The following is a 17074-nucleotide window of genomic DNA, read 5'->3' on the forward strand; positions in this document are numbered from 1 at the left end:
CTGCAGCTGGTGAAAAACCCCACCCAAAGTCTTCTGGGGCTTGGCTTTACATAGCATTCGGTCCTGGCAAGCCTGGAGCTCCCTCCCTCCTTTTTTTTCCAAAGCCTGCTGATAAAAGAACCAGGGTCCTGGGGGCTGCTTTCTCCTCAGCTGGGATAAACCTCTCTGCCCACGCCTTGAAAAGACCCCACGCTTTTGCACGACTCTAGTTAAAACAACAATACCACCTTAAAGAAAAAAAAAAAAAAGCCAAACATAAATCCTGCCAGAGCTTTGTAACAGTCCGCTTGTGAGGTCTCTGCATTGGGAAAATGCTTTTGCGTTGTGATACCCCTTTTCTAGAGCACCCTCGGAAACCTGTTGGGAGCAGCAGCCGGCGCTGTCGGCGGCTGGAAAACCCCACTGGAAAACCTGGTATGGCCGCCTCCGCCAAAGGCGAGGAGAGGGTGAGCAGGGCAGGCTGTCCGGCTGTCCGTCCGACCTGGGCAGGCTGCTTTACTCATGCGATACTGTGAGCTGAAGGACTTCATACCTCTGGTGTGGGGAGGGCAGGAGTAGGTGTCTGAAGGAGACGGGAGTTACTGATCACTGCCGGTCCCCCCTGGGTGGCGCGCGGGGTGCCAGCAGCCCTGCGCTGCGGGAAGCGGGCCAGCTCCCTCCTCCCCGCTTGCCAAAGCCTGCTGGCAGGCTCAGCTTTGACCTCGGGTTGCTGGTCTGGTGCAGGGAAAACACCGGATTTGGTCTTGAGGGAGCCGAGAACGGAGGGGAAAATCCCTTTTCCTACAGCACCTCAAGTAGGAGTCTGAACGTCTCAGACAAAACCAGTCCCCGTGCCTCAGTTTCCCCATTTTTAAGAGAAAGATCGTGTTCTTGCACTTCCCTGGGGGGTGTTGAAAGGGTTATTAAAATCCACCACCCCACCCCCCCCCCGCCAAACACAGACCTGAAATAACAGACTTTCCGATAACAAAAAAAATACTGTATTAGGACAACGATTGGAAGTGCTCCATCACCACTGCGGAGCTCGCCCCGCTTTCCCCTTGTGCCCCAAAGCCAGCAGCCAGCCCAGCCGTCACCGCGTCCTCGCGGAGGGCGACACGAGTCCTGCGGGCGCGTTGAATCAAAGGATGACCTTGCGCTGACGTTAGCTGGGATCCTGCTCCGGGCGAGCGCGCAGGCCTCAGACGAGCCTGTTTTTCTTCAGGATGAGCGTCTCCACCTCCTTCATGAACCGGAGGCACAGCTCCTCCTGCCATGGCAAGGCCACGCACTGCACGGCCACGGGCAGCCCCACGCTGCCGTGAAAAGCCTGTGGCACAAACAGAGGGGGAGAGGGCAGGGGGATGTCCAGGGGAAGCGATGGGGATGCTCGCGCCCTGGGGGAACCCGGCGCCACTCACCTTTGCCAGGGTCCGGTCCCACCAGTCCCGAAAGTACCCCTTGTAGCCCTTCAGCTCCTCCTCGTCCTCATCAGTCACCGTCGTGACAGGGACCACGCCGGCGGGGAAGTCCAAGGCGTTGTAGAGCATGGTGTAGCTGACTGCCACTGGGGAAGAGGGGGAGCTCGCAGCACCAGACCCCCACAGGGAAAGCCCTCACCCCCCTCCGTGTATGTGAGCTTCCAGCTATCGGGACGCTTGCATTGGGAACTCGAGGTTCTGCTGGATGGGGACCTGCCCCTTGGCTCCCACGTGCACCTAGGGGGTTGTCCTGGGTGTACCCCACGTACTGGGGCTGCAGCTGCCCCAAGAGCCCAGCTCTTCCCACCACTGACCAGTGCCTTGGGGACATGAGGGGAGGAGGAACACTCCCCATTGATACTGGTGGAGTGCTGCAGCAGGGGCACGCTGGAGGGAAAGGTCCCCCATCAGCAGTCCTACCTGAGAGCTTCCCAGGGTAGCCGATGCCGAGAGCTGGGCCCAGCATGGGACAAAGCATGACATCCAGATTCAGCTTTTTCCACTGGGCCATGAACTGGTAGCAAAACTCCTGAGCAGGAAACACACTGGTGGTCAGTGGGGTGGATGCACTGTCCCACGGCAACACGTATCTCCTTGGGTGCCCAGCTGGGCTCTCAGCCCTTCCCCAGAAGCAGCCATCAGGCTACATCAGGCCTGATCCTGCTAAAAATCCAGCAACACTTTGCCACTTGGTCAACAGCCCTCCCAGTGTACAAAGCACCCTTCCCCCTGCTAAAACTGGAGGAGGAGAAGGACTGAGTGCAGGGGCACGTGGCAACCTGGGACACGGGCATAGGTCTGGAGGAAACTAGAATGGAAATAAAGGCAAGTCTGCTACAGCTGATGGTCCATGTTTCCAAGTGTAGGAGTAAAAAATTCAGGTCTGATTTGGGACCATGAATGCGTCTACGTGTCATCCTAATCTTTAAATGTGCTGAGAACTTGCACATCCAAGTGAGGAGCGACCTATGTTCCTACCTCACATCAACAGTGACTTGATCATCTCCTAATCTTGGTGGGTACTGAATCTGCTTCTTCCCAAAGAGAAATAAAACAAAAAATGTCTAACCCCAAATTGCAATACTTTACCTCAATTTCATGATGAAGACTCCAGACTTCATCCACCGTGCTGAAAAAGGAAACAAAACCAACAAAAGGCATCAAGAGGTGCTGCAAAGAGCAGCTTTAGGGGCAGAGAAGAGCATCAAAAAGCAGACGGGTACGGGTTAGTTCTGCTCCTGGAGCTGCAGCCAAGGGAAGAGAGGACTTTAGCAAAGTCCTGGCTTTCCTCGGAAGGGCTGGGGGCCTTATTTCTGCTTCTGCCCATGATGGAGGGCTGAAGACTAAAGGCAGATTGGTGCAGTGCTGCTTTGGCCTGACAAGTGTCCGGCCCTGTTACTGCCGCTGTGCTGAGGAGGTGGAAGCCCAGGCACGTCGCTTCTCAAAGGCCAGGCTGCGTGAGGTGGACTGATGCTTTGATGTGGGGACAGACGTACTGCCTTGGAGGCCCAGCACAAAACACACTCTCTTTGCTACGGGACTTGAGTCCTTTCTAACTATCTGCCCAACATTGACATCGCAGCGAGGAAGAGCAAGCCTCCTTCCCCGTGCATTTACCTTCCTTCTGTCTTATGGGGTCCCTACCTCATGGCACGACGGATGCATTAACCAGTGCTGAAGCCGACGCTGCATTTCATTCCCACAAGCTTCGTCCAGTTCCTAAGCAAGACGCTGTGAGCCCCTGCCCTCATTCCCATCCTCAGTACCAGAAGTTTGTCAAACCCTGCAGGGTTACGGTGTAGACGTGAACTGCTCTCAGTTCACTCCCACCCTTGTGTTTTCTGCCTTTACTTTCTCAGAGGGATGCAGCTGGGGCAGCATCCCTAACGTGGTGAGCACTGCTGCTCTCCAAAAGAGAAACCCAAATCTTCACACATTCGCTTGGGCTCAGATTTACTCACTTTGCTCTCATACTTCTTATGATAGCTGAAAACCGAGGCACCTGAGAAGGAGAAAGTAAAAAAAAAAAAAAAAAAAGAATATAATTTACATTAATCCCAGGCCTGTCCTCTGACACAGCTCCGTCACAAATACAAGCTCTTGACTCAGTGTTCGGGCAGGGCTTGGGGATCTTCCCCAAAGTGGGGAGAGGAGGAACAGAAATAGCATCACTCCAGTTAGGAGATGTGTCTAAGCACAGCCAGGAAGCAACGCCTAGAGACTTCTCTATGATAAAGCCTTACTGCAATGGGAGGCAAGTTATTTAGCACCTATTGCTTAACTCCACCTATGCTAGAAAGAAATGGACCTTACAAAGGGTTTGGCAATCCAGGAGAGGAGAGTTTTTAGCCAGCTTGGTGACTTCGCCAACCAGAAGAACAGCCCCATACTACTTTTCTCCAGCTCCCCTTTGCTGAAAGAGAAAAGGGTGTTTAGCTGAGCAGTGTTAGGAAACAGTCACAGTAGACCAGCTTTCACAAGGCCAACCCCTCTGAACAGCATATCTAAGTGACAAAAAGAGGTTTGCTCCATTCTACCGGGCTCCTCCGGTTCTCACAGTATTTATAGGATATCAGCACCCAGTTTCCTTTCATCTGTCAAGGTTGGTAACGATCCCAGAGAGATACAAGGTTTGTCTGAATTGCTTGAGGGTAAGCTCCCCAGTAAATCCCAATGCATATCAGCCCCTGTCTACATCCAGGAGATCTGCCACCTGGATCTGGACGCTAGCCAGACCCTGGGGAGGATTTTCACAGAAAGGCACCGATCACACCAAACCGTTCCAGGCTATACTTACAATTTCTTGAGAAAGGAGGCGCCCCCATCTGCAAACATTCCCCTGACGCAGAAGTTAAAGATCACGTAGTCCACATTTGTGAGTTCAAAGGGCACCAGCTGGAAGGACAATGGAACAGGAGTCAGTGGCACAAGCACAAGTAAGCTGTGTGGGAGAAGCCATTGAGGGCTCGCAACGGGCCAAGCTGGGCTGAGGTTTTCCTGACAAGCCCTCAGGAAAGCCTCTAGCATCTGAGGCCACCAGGTCCTTCCCCTTCCATCCATCTTTCCCTGTTTTCCCCTTTCCCACTGTTGAGCAACAACTGATGAGTCAAAAGATACAGGATGGGCTTGGCCCCTGATGTTCAAGCAGCCCTGATGCACAAAGGTCCCTCCAAAACTGGCAGTGGATTACAGAGCATGACTGTTCTCCCCACTTCACTCCTGATCCTTGCGTGTGTAGCCACAACCATGCCTCATGCACAGGAGATGACTTGCTGAAATGGCAGAGAGGAGGAAGGAGACAACCTCCGAAACCTGAGACCCTAGAAATGGGTCTGGGTCAACATGGGACTACTTGGCTATAAAAGATCTGCCATCTGCAACTGCTCTTTTATTTTCTCCTTAGGTCCTTGTTTCCAGATACAAAACCAGGAGGTGGCTTTCCATGCAACATGCAGTAGATCTGTGGAACCGCTTGCCAAAGGACATGATGCAGAAGAGGTGAAAGTGGCTTGAGAATAGACTAAACAACTACTGGGACAACAGCTCATCACAGCCACTGAAGAGAGGTGGTCCATCAGGTTCAGGAAACACGTTGAGCTGAGCTGACTAATCATACACCACCAGGACTGTAAGCTCCCTGCAGGCACTGCCTCAGGACCTGGGTGGTACAGCTAACGCAATGTGGCTCTCAGCCAAGGTGTGAGTAAATGCACCCACACTACAGACAAGTCACACAGCAGTGTGTCTACTCCCTAGCAAGTGCTATGGATCGGAGTGGGCTCCCTTTAGTGTTCTCCAGCACCTAAAGAGCACCGAGATCCTGCTGAGAGGAGAAATCAAGTTGCAATATAAAGAATGGTTGGACTTGATGATCTCAAAGGTCCCTTCCAACCTCACTGATTCTATGATTCTATGATTCTATGATTCTATGAACTTCTCTTTTCCAGAAGCCGCTATCTACTTCCATCAAAGCTGTGGGAAGCTGACTGGACTCCAGGCCCTCCTTCCCTGCCAAATTTGCTTGATGTTCACACACGGGTCCCGAAGACGTGGCAGGAAGGAAGAATAGATGCAGCGTGACTGTTGGGTTCGTGCAACCTCCTACCGTGTGGCCAGCATCCTCCAACAGCTGCTTCGTCTCCCGAACGGCGCGTCTCATAGCAGGGCTTGGCATGGTGAAGAAATCGGTTTCATAGTAGCCTATGCGGAGGGGCCGCGTGCTGGAATATACCTGCAAAGCAACAGAGAACATCAGCTTGGAAGGATGTCAGTGGTGTCAGGAGCCAACTACACCCATAGCTGCAGGGCGAGTCTGGAAAGCAGCACTTCTCGCCCGCATGCCCACCCACAGCATGCGGCAGGTTGGAACAGGTCCTGGAGGGCCTCCATGAACCACTGACGTTTTCATCCTGAGTGATGGCAGCTCTTCTCAGAGACCTTTGCCCCCTTTGAGGTCCTTTACCTCTTCATTGAAGGGAAGGGGTGGTACTGTGCTGTCCAGGTTGAACATGTCCTCGCACAGGAGCGCCCGCATGCACAGCGCCAGGCTTTCCACCTCTTTTGCCATCGGCCCCACTGCTGCGACCACTGGAAGAGACCAGATGAGAGCTTTCATGGCTTGGGGTCGTTCAAGGGCATGTCCTGCAAAAGCAGGACCTCTTGGCATGGTTTTGCCGTAATCTAGTGCTGGCAACAGTTCCTCTTTGAGAATTGGGCTAGGGATGCCTACAGGTGTGTTCCCACCAGCAGGCCCATCGTTATGGACCCAGAGTTGTTATCCACCAATATGTGCCCTGACGTCTCCATTTCATGATTTACAAAATTAAACAAAAAGCTTTGTTGATCATGACACAAGGACAACACAAGACACTCCCTTTGACTGCTAATCGCACCTCCCATGAAGCAGCGGCAGACAACACGGCAACCTGGGGGTTACAGGGTGTGTTGAGGTTCATGTGTTACACAAACTGCTCCTCTTGGCTCATGCACACTCCAGTTTCTCAGCAATCACAGTATGGGGGTGGCTCTCTGAAAGTGTCCCTTAAAGGGAACCTGGTTCTCTCTCTGAATGTGTTGGAGAAGATCCCCCATAACCAGCTGAGGGTCCTTCTCACCCCTGCCCTACTGCCCTTCCCTGGGGGACAACCGTCAATTCCTACCTGCCTTCTGCCCAAGGACACCAGAAATGATTCCTTTTTTACTGTGAAGAAAAGAGACACACAAAATACAGCAGCTGAGTAGTTTTCACAGAAGGGAAAAGCTTTAAGAAGGAGCAAGTGGTAAAAAAAAACCACTGCCCTCCCTTTGCAGATGCAGAGATTGATAGAAGGAAGGGCCAAGGGGAAGCCCAAGAGGGACCCAATCTAGCCCAGAATGATTTATGCCCTCTCAGTCAGGAACAAGCACCCCCTTAGCAAGCAGATGGAGAGGTTTCCCCATCTCCATTCTGGGGCAACCAATGCTTCCCTCCATACAGGCCCCAGAAAACATCTGGGCAGGAGGAAGAAACGAGCCCTTCTCAGTTCCTCCCAAGTTTTCCCTTGCCCACAGGAAAAGGAGCATCCCAATACAGCAGTCGGTAGGGTGGCAGGTGTGTCTCACCCAGACACATCCCTGCATTACTCACAGTACCTGAGTCTGTTCCCAGTGGGTTTGAGGGCACAGATCCCACAGAAGGCAGCGGGGAAACGCAGGCTCCCTCCTACATCCGTCCCAAAGCCTAGGATGGACCCACCTCCTCCTACAAGTGCCCCTTCTCCACCAGAGGAGCCTCCGGGGGTTCTGGTGTAGAGCAGAGGGTTGAATGTCTGACCGAAGATTAAGTTCTTGCAGTCATAGCTACAGAGAGAGAGAGAGAGAGATTGCAAATGAGAGGAATGCAGATATCTGCTGATGTGGAGCCCAGTCACTACAAAAAGACCTTCAGAAGGTAGTTAGGTAATTCACTAGTTGTTACGTTGACATCACTTAGCCTGAGGGAGCTTCCCAAAGCTCCCATGCAGACCACCGGCCTTTTCACGGTGGTCCCAGGACCTGGATTCACCGCCAGCTAATCTCAGTGTCGTCATGCCTTCTCCAGACAGACCCTCTGGCAGCACAAATACATCAAACCTCCTGGAAAGCCTCTCTGTTCAGGCAAGTCCCGAGGGCCAGAGGACATCCAAAGCAGCTCACTTGGAGCAGGTCCAGGTCTCCCCACCCTCCTTGCGGGAGGGATGGACATTGCTGAGTCCCTGCTTGGAAAGAGGCCAAATGCCAGTTGCAGTGACATTTGAACATCAGACTTCCCCAGGAACCGCTGCAAAAATCTGATAATCCCTGGGGCAACCTCTTTGTGTGGTTTTTTGTTTTTTTTTTTTTTTTAAACACGGTCAGTTATTGCCGCGTCGCCTTAAGGAAGGCACTTCATACGTCTGCGCAACAGTCATCCAGGGAGGAGCTTTGCCAGAGTTCACTTGGCAGGACACAGGGACATTAGCGGGGTGGCTGTCCGGCAGAGCACACCTGACCTCACCCCGTATCAATGGCATCAAGAGTGGCCTTGCCAGATACAGCTGGAGGTTTTGGGGGCAGGATAATTTAAGGTCATTAGCTAAACTAGCTTCCCCTTTTCCCCCTTCCATGAATATGTGTCCGCACTGTATAGTTAACAGGACCACCTCTGAGGGATCAATTTAAAAAAAAAAAAAAAAAAAAAAAAAGTGATTTAAAAAGAAAAAAAAGAAAGAAGGGCGGTGATTTCTCTCCTCTTCTCTCCCTCTTTTGCTTCATTTCATTTGGAACTAGAGTTAATTTTGATCCTTAATGTAAATGCATTTACTTTTTAAAGTAAAACTTAAAAAATACTGAGGATGGGGACCAGGTCTTGTGATTTAAAAAGAAGTGGGAAGTGAGAATTAGACTTGATGGAAACCCTCCCTTGAGATGAGGGAGGGAGGACTGCCGCCGCGCCAAGGGAAGGGAGCGCACACCTACCTGATGAGGGACTGGGGAACGTTGGTTTTGACAAACGGAATTGCCCCCTGTCTCCTGAGCACCTGCACCACCACGCTGTCCTCTGCCGCGGGTTTATTGAGGTTTTTTATAAACCCTAACGTGGAATCATGGCCCTGGGAACACAGGACAACGAGGTTTCCAAATGGAGGATCTCAATTCCCCCTGCCCTCCTATATCTATCTATCTATATAAGCATGTGCGTGAACTTCCAACAACCCACCCACCATGCATACGGTGTATTGGTAGTAAATCTGATCAGCTCTCTATTGGCTCATACGGGAGATGGGGAGCAAACCCCGTCACCAGCCAGGGCAGGCCATCCCACGTCGGCTACGACAAAGTCCAGCCAGACGCTGAGGTCAAACCTCCCCCCGCCACGAAACTTCAAGCCACAGGGATCTCAGGATACACCTGGTATCATGTTGGCAGTACCTGGCAGTCGATGGAATCTTTGATGCTGACAGGTACCCCGTAGAGCAAACCCAGCTTCTCCGGCAGCTTTGCTTTCCGGAGCTGGGTCTCGCTTTCCTGCAGATACTCTGTGATGCAGTTGGTTTCTGTGGCAATTTGGAGGGCCTTGAGGAAAGCAGGAAAAGCCCACAGGTGAGACACAGCCCGCAGTGTTGCGCAACAGCCTTCTCTTTTGCAAAGGACACCTGCCTCTTCCCCATTTTCCATCTCCCCCTCTGGGCAGTTGGTATGAGGGCAGCCCTTTCCGTTCCTTCTCAAGACATTTTCACACCAAACTCCAAAATGTTGTCTGGACACAGGGGGGGCCGCAGCACCAGCTGGTGCAGGATGGACAGAGGCACTCAGCCCAAGCAGAATACCAAAGGTTCTTGATCGAGCTTCTGGGGTGGCATTAAAATGATAGCCCCAAAGTGGGAACCCAGGAGGTGACCAGGGCATTATGGCAAAAGCAGAGAATGAAAGCAGATGCAGTCTTCGAGGTTTACCAACCTATTTGGAGATGAAAGGGAGACAACAGCAGCACTCTGCAACTTCCCCATAGCTACACCTGCCCCTGGGAAGGTATGGGCTCCCCTAGGAAGGTATGGGCTCTCCAGATGCTGAGCTTGCTCCTCCCCTTTGCTCCAAACCAAGCCAAGAGCTACGGCAGCCAGATGCCCAGCTGTCTCCTTGCTCACAGAAAAGCATGTAAGGGCCCAGCGCTAACCAGCGAGCGGTGACAACTCAGCAGCATTTGAACCTTGTGCTGGGCTTCTCCCAAGAGAGCCAGCCCCAGCATGGGTGAGACGTTGCCCCACCACCCTTGCTCCTCACCTTGCCCACATAGGCGTAGAAGACATGCTCCGGAGGCAGGGAGCCATCATGGAGTTTCTTGGAGAGCTCCGGCAAAGGCAGAGAGAGGATGGAGGTCATATTCACGGAAGGATGCTAAGGGAAAGGTTGAAGAGGCAATGACACATCTCTACCTCAGCTGGTGGGCTCCTCCTGTCCCCGTGGTGCCCACTGTAACCCATCCAAAAAATATTTGCTGTTCAGTGGCCAAATGCAATATCTGCCACAAAATCGCAATCCTGCTTCTACCTTGATACCAGTGGGCACAGGGGGGAAACCTGCAAGGTCAATAGTAACCCAGGCTTTCTGAAAAGCCTTCCCTTCCTGGCCAGACATCAAGCACCTGCTGTTTAAGAGAAAGACTTTTGCGCAGCCTTGTTCAGACAGGTCTTGGCCAGGCCCGGGGGAATTGCCTGGTGCAATGTTCTCCGCCGAATTACAGTGGGAATTGGCATGGTTAGAGACATTGCTCCAGCAAGAAACTGAACTGGACCTGGTGCCAGATCTTCCGGCACCACCAAGGTATCCTACAGGGAAGCGCACAAACCAGGGAGCCCCTCGGCTGACAAGGTCATTTTTGGATCAGCAGAGATTTCCCCACCACCTCCTAAATACCGTGGGGAGACGGGAGAAAAAAAAAAAAAAAAAAAAAAAAAGGCATCAAACCTCATCCCCTAAGATGGACTCTGACACCCAGAGAGTCCGGTCCAACCCCAGGCGGGGCGGTTTGCTGGGAGCACTGGGGGAACGCGTGGTCCAGCGGGATTTCTGGGCACGGCGCCCCGGCGGGCATCGCACCCCGTCCCCGCGGGCGGCCGCACTTTGGCCTCTGCTGATAACACAACCGGCCTCGCCAGGCTGAGCCTCCCTCCATGGCGGAAGAGGCCGGGAAGCTTTCAGACAAGGAGCATGGATTTTTTTTTATTTTTTTTTTTTTTCCCCTCATCTCCTCCCTGCCGCTTACTCCCCGCCGCCGCCCGCGCCGCCGCCGCCGCCCGTTCATTCCCCCGCCGCCCCGGGGGAGCGCGTCCCGCCCATCCCTGCAGCAGAGGGGACCCCTGCCTTGCCGGCGGGATGCACGCACGGATTTACACGGGAAATAAAACTAAATCCCCGTAACTCCATAGGAGGAGCAGGGATGCCGCCTCTTAGCTGTCCCTTGCAGCCACCCCCCCCCCCCCCGCCGCCCATAGGAAGGGCTGCACGACCGCTGTCCCCGGGGGCTGTGCCGAGGGGAAGGGACCAGGGTGAGGAGCCATCACCGGGCGGGGGGAGGAGGTTTTGCCCATCCCCTGCTTTTCCCCCACCGGTGGGGGGTGGGGTGGAGGCGGAGAAGCGCAGCTTATCGTACCCACCTGCTCCCGAAAGCGCCGCACGGCCATCTCCATCTGCACCAAGCTCCGTTCCTGCCTCTGCCGGGCCTCCTTCACCTTCTTCCAGAGCCCCCTTCGCCGCCGCCATCGCAGCAGGAGCAGCAGGCTGGCGGCCGAGCAGCAGAGCAGGGCGGGCAGGGGGACCCGCATGGCGGGGCTGAACCGGCCGGCAGCCCCGCTCCTCCCGCTGCCGGCGCCTCCCCGCTGCCGGCCGGGGCCAAGGGCAAAGCCGCTCGCCGATGGGGAGGTGGGGAAGAAGGAGGCAAAACCCGGGGAGGATTCGCGGGCGGGAGAGGAGGTTGGAGCCGGCTGGATAAGGATTTAACCAGTGTGCGGCTTTGCGAGCGGCAGCACGGGTAGGGGTGGGAGGGAGGAGATTTGGGAGCAGGAAAAGCTCCTGAGTGAAAACTCACCCCTTCCCTGTGCTGGGTGGTCTCTCTCTCTCTCTCTCTCTCTCTCTCTGATAAGGTTTATTTATTTTTTGCCGTTCCCCAAACGAGACTTTGATCTCTCTGTAATTTTTCAGCCTCTCTGGGAATAGTCTTGGCTAAAAGCATCAAAGCAGCAGGGCGGGAGTCTCAAAGATAACCGGGGTCCTTTGCGTTTCCTGAAGCCGAGCAGCTGTGTGGGGAAAAAAAAAAACCAACCCCACAATAAATGCCCCAGCCCGTGCCCAGCACTGAGTCCACTTAATCACAGGCAGAGCATGGGTGTGCCTGTGCTTTTTTTAAGTGCTGTGGCTTCCAACAGCAGAAATCTGGCATCCCTGCTGAGGCAGGGGAATGCTCGCTGGGGCCTTGCGCTCAGTTTTGAGGGAAACTCTCCAAACAATTTCTTCGTCTCTTGCCCCACGTGGAGTCTATCCTTAAAAAAAAAAAAAAAAATCCCTTCACCGCTTGCAAAAGTTCATGAGCTAATATTTCAAGCTATCCAGTTTAGATGCTACCCACAGGACTGCGGAAAACCTGATGGGAAGGATTTGGGATGTCTTCTCCCTCCCCCTTGCCACCCAGCAGCACGAACTGTGCCTAAGCCACCCCTGGCAGAGGCTGAGCTAGAAAACGCTATGGAAGGTCACATACCCCTAGACCTGATTTTCCTGGTGTTATTGCTCAGGCCACGGGCTTTATGTCAACCTTCAGGCCGTCAGGGCTACCCTGGCAGCACCTGAGCAGCTTGTACCGGAGCCTGACACCCCTAGAGGGAAACGCAGTGCTGTGTGTACACGGTGTCCTGGGACTGTCTTTGCTGAAGGGTGTTGAAGCTTTGGAAATATTCAGCCCTCACCGAACTCGTGGCTTATGGCTTCCTGCTCTGTATTTGAGGGTGAGCGGCTCGCTGTTATCTGGGTTGTATATTACATGCAAGGAGGAAATTACATGCAAGAACGGTCTTTTTTCCCCACTCTGAGGGGTTTTTTTCTTCTTTTTTCTTTTTCTTTCCCCCCGCTCTTTCAGACTGTGGGGCTCAGAGAATTATACAGTAATGCGAGCTTCCAAGGGCACTGCAGTCCCTTGCACCCAGAGCACAAGAAACTGGGAGGGGAGGAGGGTTGGTGGGGGTGCCCAGGAGGGTGGGATCAGCTCAGGGTTCATGAAAGCAGATCCTGTGATCCCTATCTCCTCCTTTCTTCTTTCTCATGCTGGAGGCTTCACGCTCTCCTCAGCTGCACTAATCTCATCCCACAGCAGCACAATGCCAAAATAAGGCTGTTTCCCTGCGGGCAGTAAAACCAGGTGCACCTGAAGTCTTTTAACAAGAGATCAAGAAAGGTGGTGAACTTTGGAGAAACAGAAGTTAAAAACTAGTTCTGGTGGAAGAGAAAATTACTTCTCCAACCCTCTTCCCCCTAGTTAAAACCCTGCTTAAAATCTCTCATGCAGGAACAATTTTCGACTTCTGCAGTTCAGCTCGTCAAAGGGAAGAAAACAAAATATGAGCTTTATGCCTGAAGCGCCCATGCTTCCAGGATCTGCTGCTGTGGAGACCCCTTTTCTCCCCTCTCCCAGGCAGGTGTATGGGGGTGGATAAATGGGGTTGAGGCATCAGGCAGGACTGGGGCAGGCCTTGGATCTCTGCTGGGGCTGCCCAGCTCCAGGAGGTTAACCCAGCACATGGGAAACCCCAAAATACAGCAGGTGTCTGCTGTGACCCAGCTTCCAGCAGAGGTGGGACAGGGCAGAAGACAGGGGTGCTCTAGCATAGGCAGGTGGTGGCTGGGGACACCCCGGCCAGGAAGATGGTCCTGGGACTGCCTAAGAGAGGTAAAATGGGTCTGGCCCCGCTCACATTGGGCTGGAGCGGGGCCCAACTGCTGGCTTGCGAGGTGAGTGATGCCCTGATGTCCCTTTGGGCCACCTGCCTGTCCTTGCCAGATGAGTAAGTGGAGATTTTCTGCTGTTACGGCCATAGGGTGGCCCATATGCTGCAGCAAAGGGAGCTTGAATCTTGGGGTGCTGCAAATGAGGATGGATCCTCTCCTGCACTGCCTGGCAGGGCTGGAGCCTGTGGCTACGGGAGGGTTAAAGGATCAGCTAGATCTGTGAAGGCTTCCTTCCCCATTGCCTACACCCCTCCGTGTGTCCACAGAGCTGTGGCTGCGTGTGTGCCACCACACCCCAGAGATGCTGTAAGGCTGTGGTTACCAAAGGAGGGGCAGAAAGGCGTCAGCTTCTTCCAACCTTGACACATCACACGTGATCAGCTGAACCAGCTCGGGCTGAAGGACCAGCTATCCCCCCCCCCCATTCATCTGACACCAAGAGCGTGGCAAACACGCAGCAATGTTTTCCTTAATGCTGTCTCCTGGCATCTGGAGAGCTGTGGCTTCTCAAGCCAGAGGTTAGGTTGCAGTGACTAATAACTGTGTGCTCATACAGATATTTCTGGTGCGAAGCAATGCGATTCTGGCACTCGCAGTGTCCTGCAGCAGGGAGACGCGCGGTTTATCCACGTGCTACAGGGAAGTGACTTCCGTTTGCCACCCTCAGTTGATGTCATTTGCCGCCCCCTATTTCAGAAGAGGCGGTAAGCAATTATTTGCTGTTCACCTGGGAATTTATACACATCCGTTCTTCCATTTCACCCCCCTGCTTTTAGACTCTCAGCAGTTAACAACCTGCTCCTGCCACCAGCTGCATCACCCTCTCCCAAGGTGTGGCCCTCCAGAAGATCCAAGCTTTGTATTCAGCAGCGAGTGGTCCTTCTTGCTTCATTTCTCCTCTCCTTGCAGGTTCCTGGCTCTTGAGTGGGATTTGGCAATGTGATCTGCAAGAAGGTGAAGCAACTCCTCTCAGAGCTGGAGTTTAACCCCTGCTCTGTCCCCATCCTGGCGTGCTGCTCACCTGGGCCGTGAAGGAGCTGACGAAGAGAAAATTTGTCCAAGCTAAGCACTGTGTAGAGACTCTGGAGGAGGTTGTCCAGCAGCTCAGGCAAGAGGTAGTGTCACGTGGGAGTGATTTCTTTTGGCCCTGCAATAAAATGGCATGTTTCAGCCAAGTTGTTTGCTTGGTGACACCTTTGTTTTTCCCTTTGTAGTCACCTCTGCCTGTAGAAGATGCTTGTTCTCCTCGCTGATTGTGCTCCAGGGCTCTGCTAGTGCTCTTTTTGGTCCTCGTGCAGCTATTGCGTGGTAGCTTGATAGAGAGCAAGGAAAAGTTGAAGAGGTCACAGCAGCGGAGTCCCCAGAATGAGCAGGACCCTTTGGGAAATCCCCAAGATTGCCGAAAACACCTTAAGCAAACAGCGCACCTTGCAGGCACTGGGATCAGGCTCTGAAAACCTCCTCTCTATACAAAGGGGGGCGTGGGGACTCATTTCTAGTAGTGGCTGTGTTACAGCAACCTAAGTTCAAACAGCTTTGCGTTTCGTGTGAACATTAAAAAATAAGGAGAAAAAAAAAAAGAGAGAGAGAAAGAAAATTTAAGTGGCTAAAATTACTCCTGTAGTTGTTTTACACAGCTGAATGAAGATAATTGTATTGGCAATTGTGAGTGATTACAGTATTATCTGCCATCAAAAAAGTTATTTTTTTGAATGCTAAAGGAATTAATGATACATAAAACTGTGCTTAGATTGAGTGCATTCATCAGCAGAAATGCCTCGTGCTGGCACTGCTGCACTGTAATTACTCCAGCCGCTCAAAGAGAGCAGGAGATAGGGGGCTAGTGTGCGTATACTGCCAAAGATTCACATACGTTTAACACGATGAGAAGCTCTGGTGCTCAGGGAGGGGGTTGCAGAGCCAGGGCACCAAAGCCGGTGGTGGTGGGAGACAAGTTTGGCCCCTCTTTTTCCTTGTTGTGTAGTATGGAGCAAAGAACAGGGGGTCCTCTCTGTGTTTAAAAAGAACATGGTTAAATGCTCCTTGGAATAGCAAGGGATGAGCCCAGGCTTTATAGGATGCTGCCTCTTCGTGTGTTGAGTTGATAAAACCGTTCCTGGGGTCACAGGCAGTGATTGCCCAGCCCTGGGAGAGCAATGGTGGTGGTAGGAACGTCAGAGCTGGTGTCCCCAAGGGTCGCCTGCTTGCACCCTGCGCTTCAAGCGAGTCCATCGTGCTGCCGCATCAGCAGGGCTGGGAGCATGGATACATCTCAGTGGGGATGGGGTGAGGAAATCTAGAGAAAATGCCCCACAGCTTTCTCCGTATCTTGTGGTCCTTCAGCAAGGAGACATGATGTTGAGGGGGATGCTTACAGACATTGCAGGAAAAGCTGTTGCAGGGGTTGTGAGCAATCCGTGCAGAGCAGCAGGATGCAGAGGATTTGGAGGGGCTTTTAAAAGAAGGGCAGTGTGTTGCAGCCCCTTTATAGAGCCTACGGCCCTCCCACCAGTGATGGACCTGCGCCCCACTCAAGCAGAGAATCTTAAAACCTTCCATGGCCTCCATCTTCATGTGCGCAAAAGCCTTCTGAGCTGTACCTTGACCTAAATTGGTAGAGGAAGAGGAGCACAGACCCTTTCCAGCCCATGGGGGAACACGGGGGCAGACACGGTGTGGCGCCTCTTGCCGCTCTGAGAAGACATCGCTGCTGGATGCGCTTGGCATTTCGGGTGTGAGCCACCAGAGAGCAGGATTGAGCCGCTGGCCTGGCAGAAATCCCATGCTCGGAGGTTTTTGCACCTTAAAACCCTGCACTGTAGACCCTGAACTTGTGAGGAGCGTTGAACGAAGCAGAAGGCTCTTTTCTGGCTCTTTGGGTGATGGAGCAGCCCGAGCTTTTGTGGAGAGCAACGCTTTTGTTTCAGGTGGTTTTAGGTGCTCTTATGAGATGATGGGAGATTTGCTGCTGGTCCGCCTGGGCCTGGCTGGTTTTGCTAAGGAGGACATCCCAGCAGGGCTTGATCCTGCAAACTGGTGATGCTCAGGAGACCTGCAGGGTCTGCTGCTGCCAGGGTCTGTTGCGGTGTCCAGGACCATGCCTCGAATGTGGCAGGCTGCCCGCGCTTTCAAATGAGCATCTCCACCCTCTCTGATTGCATTTTGGAGAGAGGGGGAAACAATATGATTTGTATTTGAAGCCCCACAGGTCAAGTTTTGAGGCTAATAAGGGCAGCCCCAAGTTTAATCCCGACAGCTTTCCCCCAAAGCAATGTTATTGCAGAGTTTGGGGTCAAGATTTAAGTGGGGTCCTGAGTTATAGCACGGGTCCTGAGCCCTTTTGCATCTCTGAGTGTGACTGGGCTGAACCCAGACCTCCGCGGCCGCTGGCACTGTGGTTTTCCTTGCCTGGAAAAAAGGCACACAAGCCCTGAATTTTCTTTTTTTTTCTTTTTTTTTTTTTGTTCTGAGCGCCCGACTTTTTGAACAGGCCAGGAGAGGGAGACAGCCAGCCATTTACTGCACAGCCCAGATTTCCAGCTCTCCCTGTTTGCCATGGGATGGGAGCAAACACACTTTGATTTTCCCAGTGGGGAAGTTTGATCTGTGCAGGCCCCCGG

The 17074-nt window shown here is 53.1% G+C and overlaps 1 protein-coding gene across 1 annotated transcript; it reads right to left on the bottom strand.

The window, feature by feature from the left end:
- Positions 1–1041: 1041 nt before the first annotated feature.
- LOC309672318 (fatty-acid amide hydrolase 1-like) lies at positions 1042–11296 on the bottom strand. The gene is made up of 15 exons (XM_082483794.1): positions 11114–11296; positions 9741–9854; positions 8889–9032; positions 8436–8569; positions 7092–7298; positions 6620–6660; positions 5923–6047; positions 5566–5691; positions 4258–4355; positions 3774–3873; positions 3422–3462; positions 2550–2589; positions 1881–1989; positions 1401–1546; positions 1042–1309 (listed from the first exon to the last, which is right to left on the bottom strand). Exons 1-15 carry the CDS (start codon positions 11279–11281, stop codon positions 1181–1183), a joined length of 1722 nt encoding a protein of 573 aa, XP_082339920.1. The 5' UTR covers positions 11282–11296; the 3' UTR covers positions 1042–1180.
- Positions 11297–17074: the final 5778 nt, after the last annotated feature.

The sequence above is a fragment of the Vanellus vanellus genome, assembly GCF_965231255.1.
Source record: "Vanellus vanellus genome assembly, chromosome: 5".
Classification (NCBI taxonomy): domain Eukaryota; kingdom Metazoa; phylum Chordata; class Aves; order Charadriiformes; family Charadriidae; genus Vanellus; species Vanellus vanellus.

Excerpts from the sequence above, each read along its gene's own strand:
- LOC309672318 (XM_082483794.1), bottom strand. The coding sequence starts at position 11,281 with ATGCGGGTCCCCCTGCCCGCCCTGCTCTGCTGCTCGGCCGCCAGCCTG. Across the intron at positions 8,570-8,888 it reads AAGATTCCATCGACTGCCAG|GGCCATGATTCCACGTTAGG; the intron begins GTACTGCCAACA and ends CTGTGTTCCCAG. Across the intron at positions 4,356-5,565 it reads TGGAGGATGCTGGCCACACG|CTGGTGCCCTTTGAACTCAC; the intron begins GTAGGAGGTTGC and ends TTGTCCTTCCAG.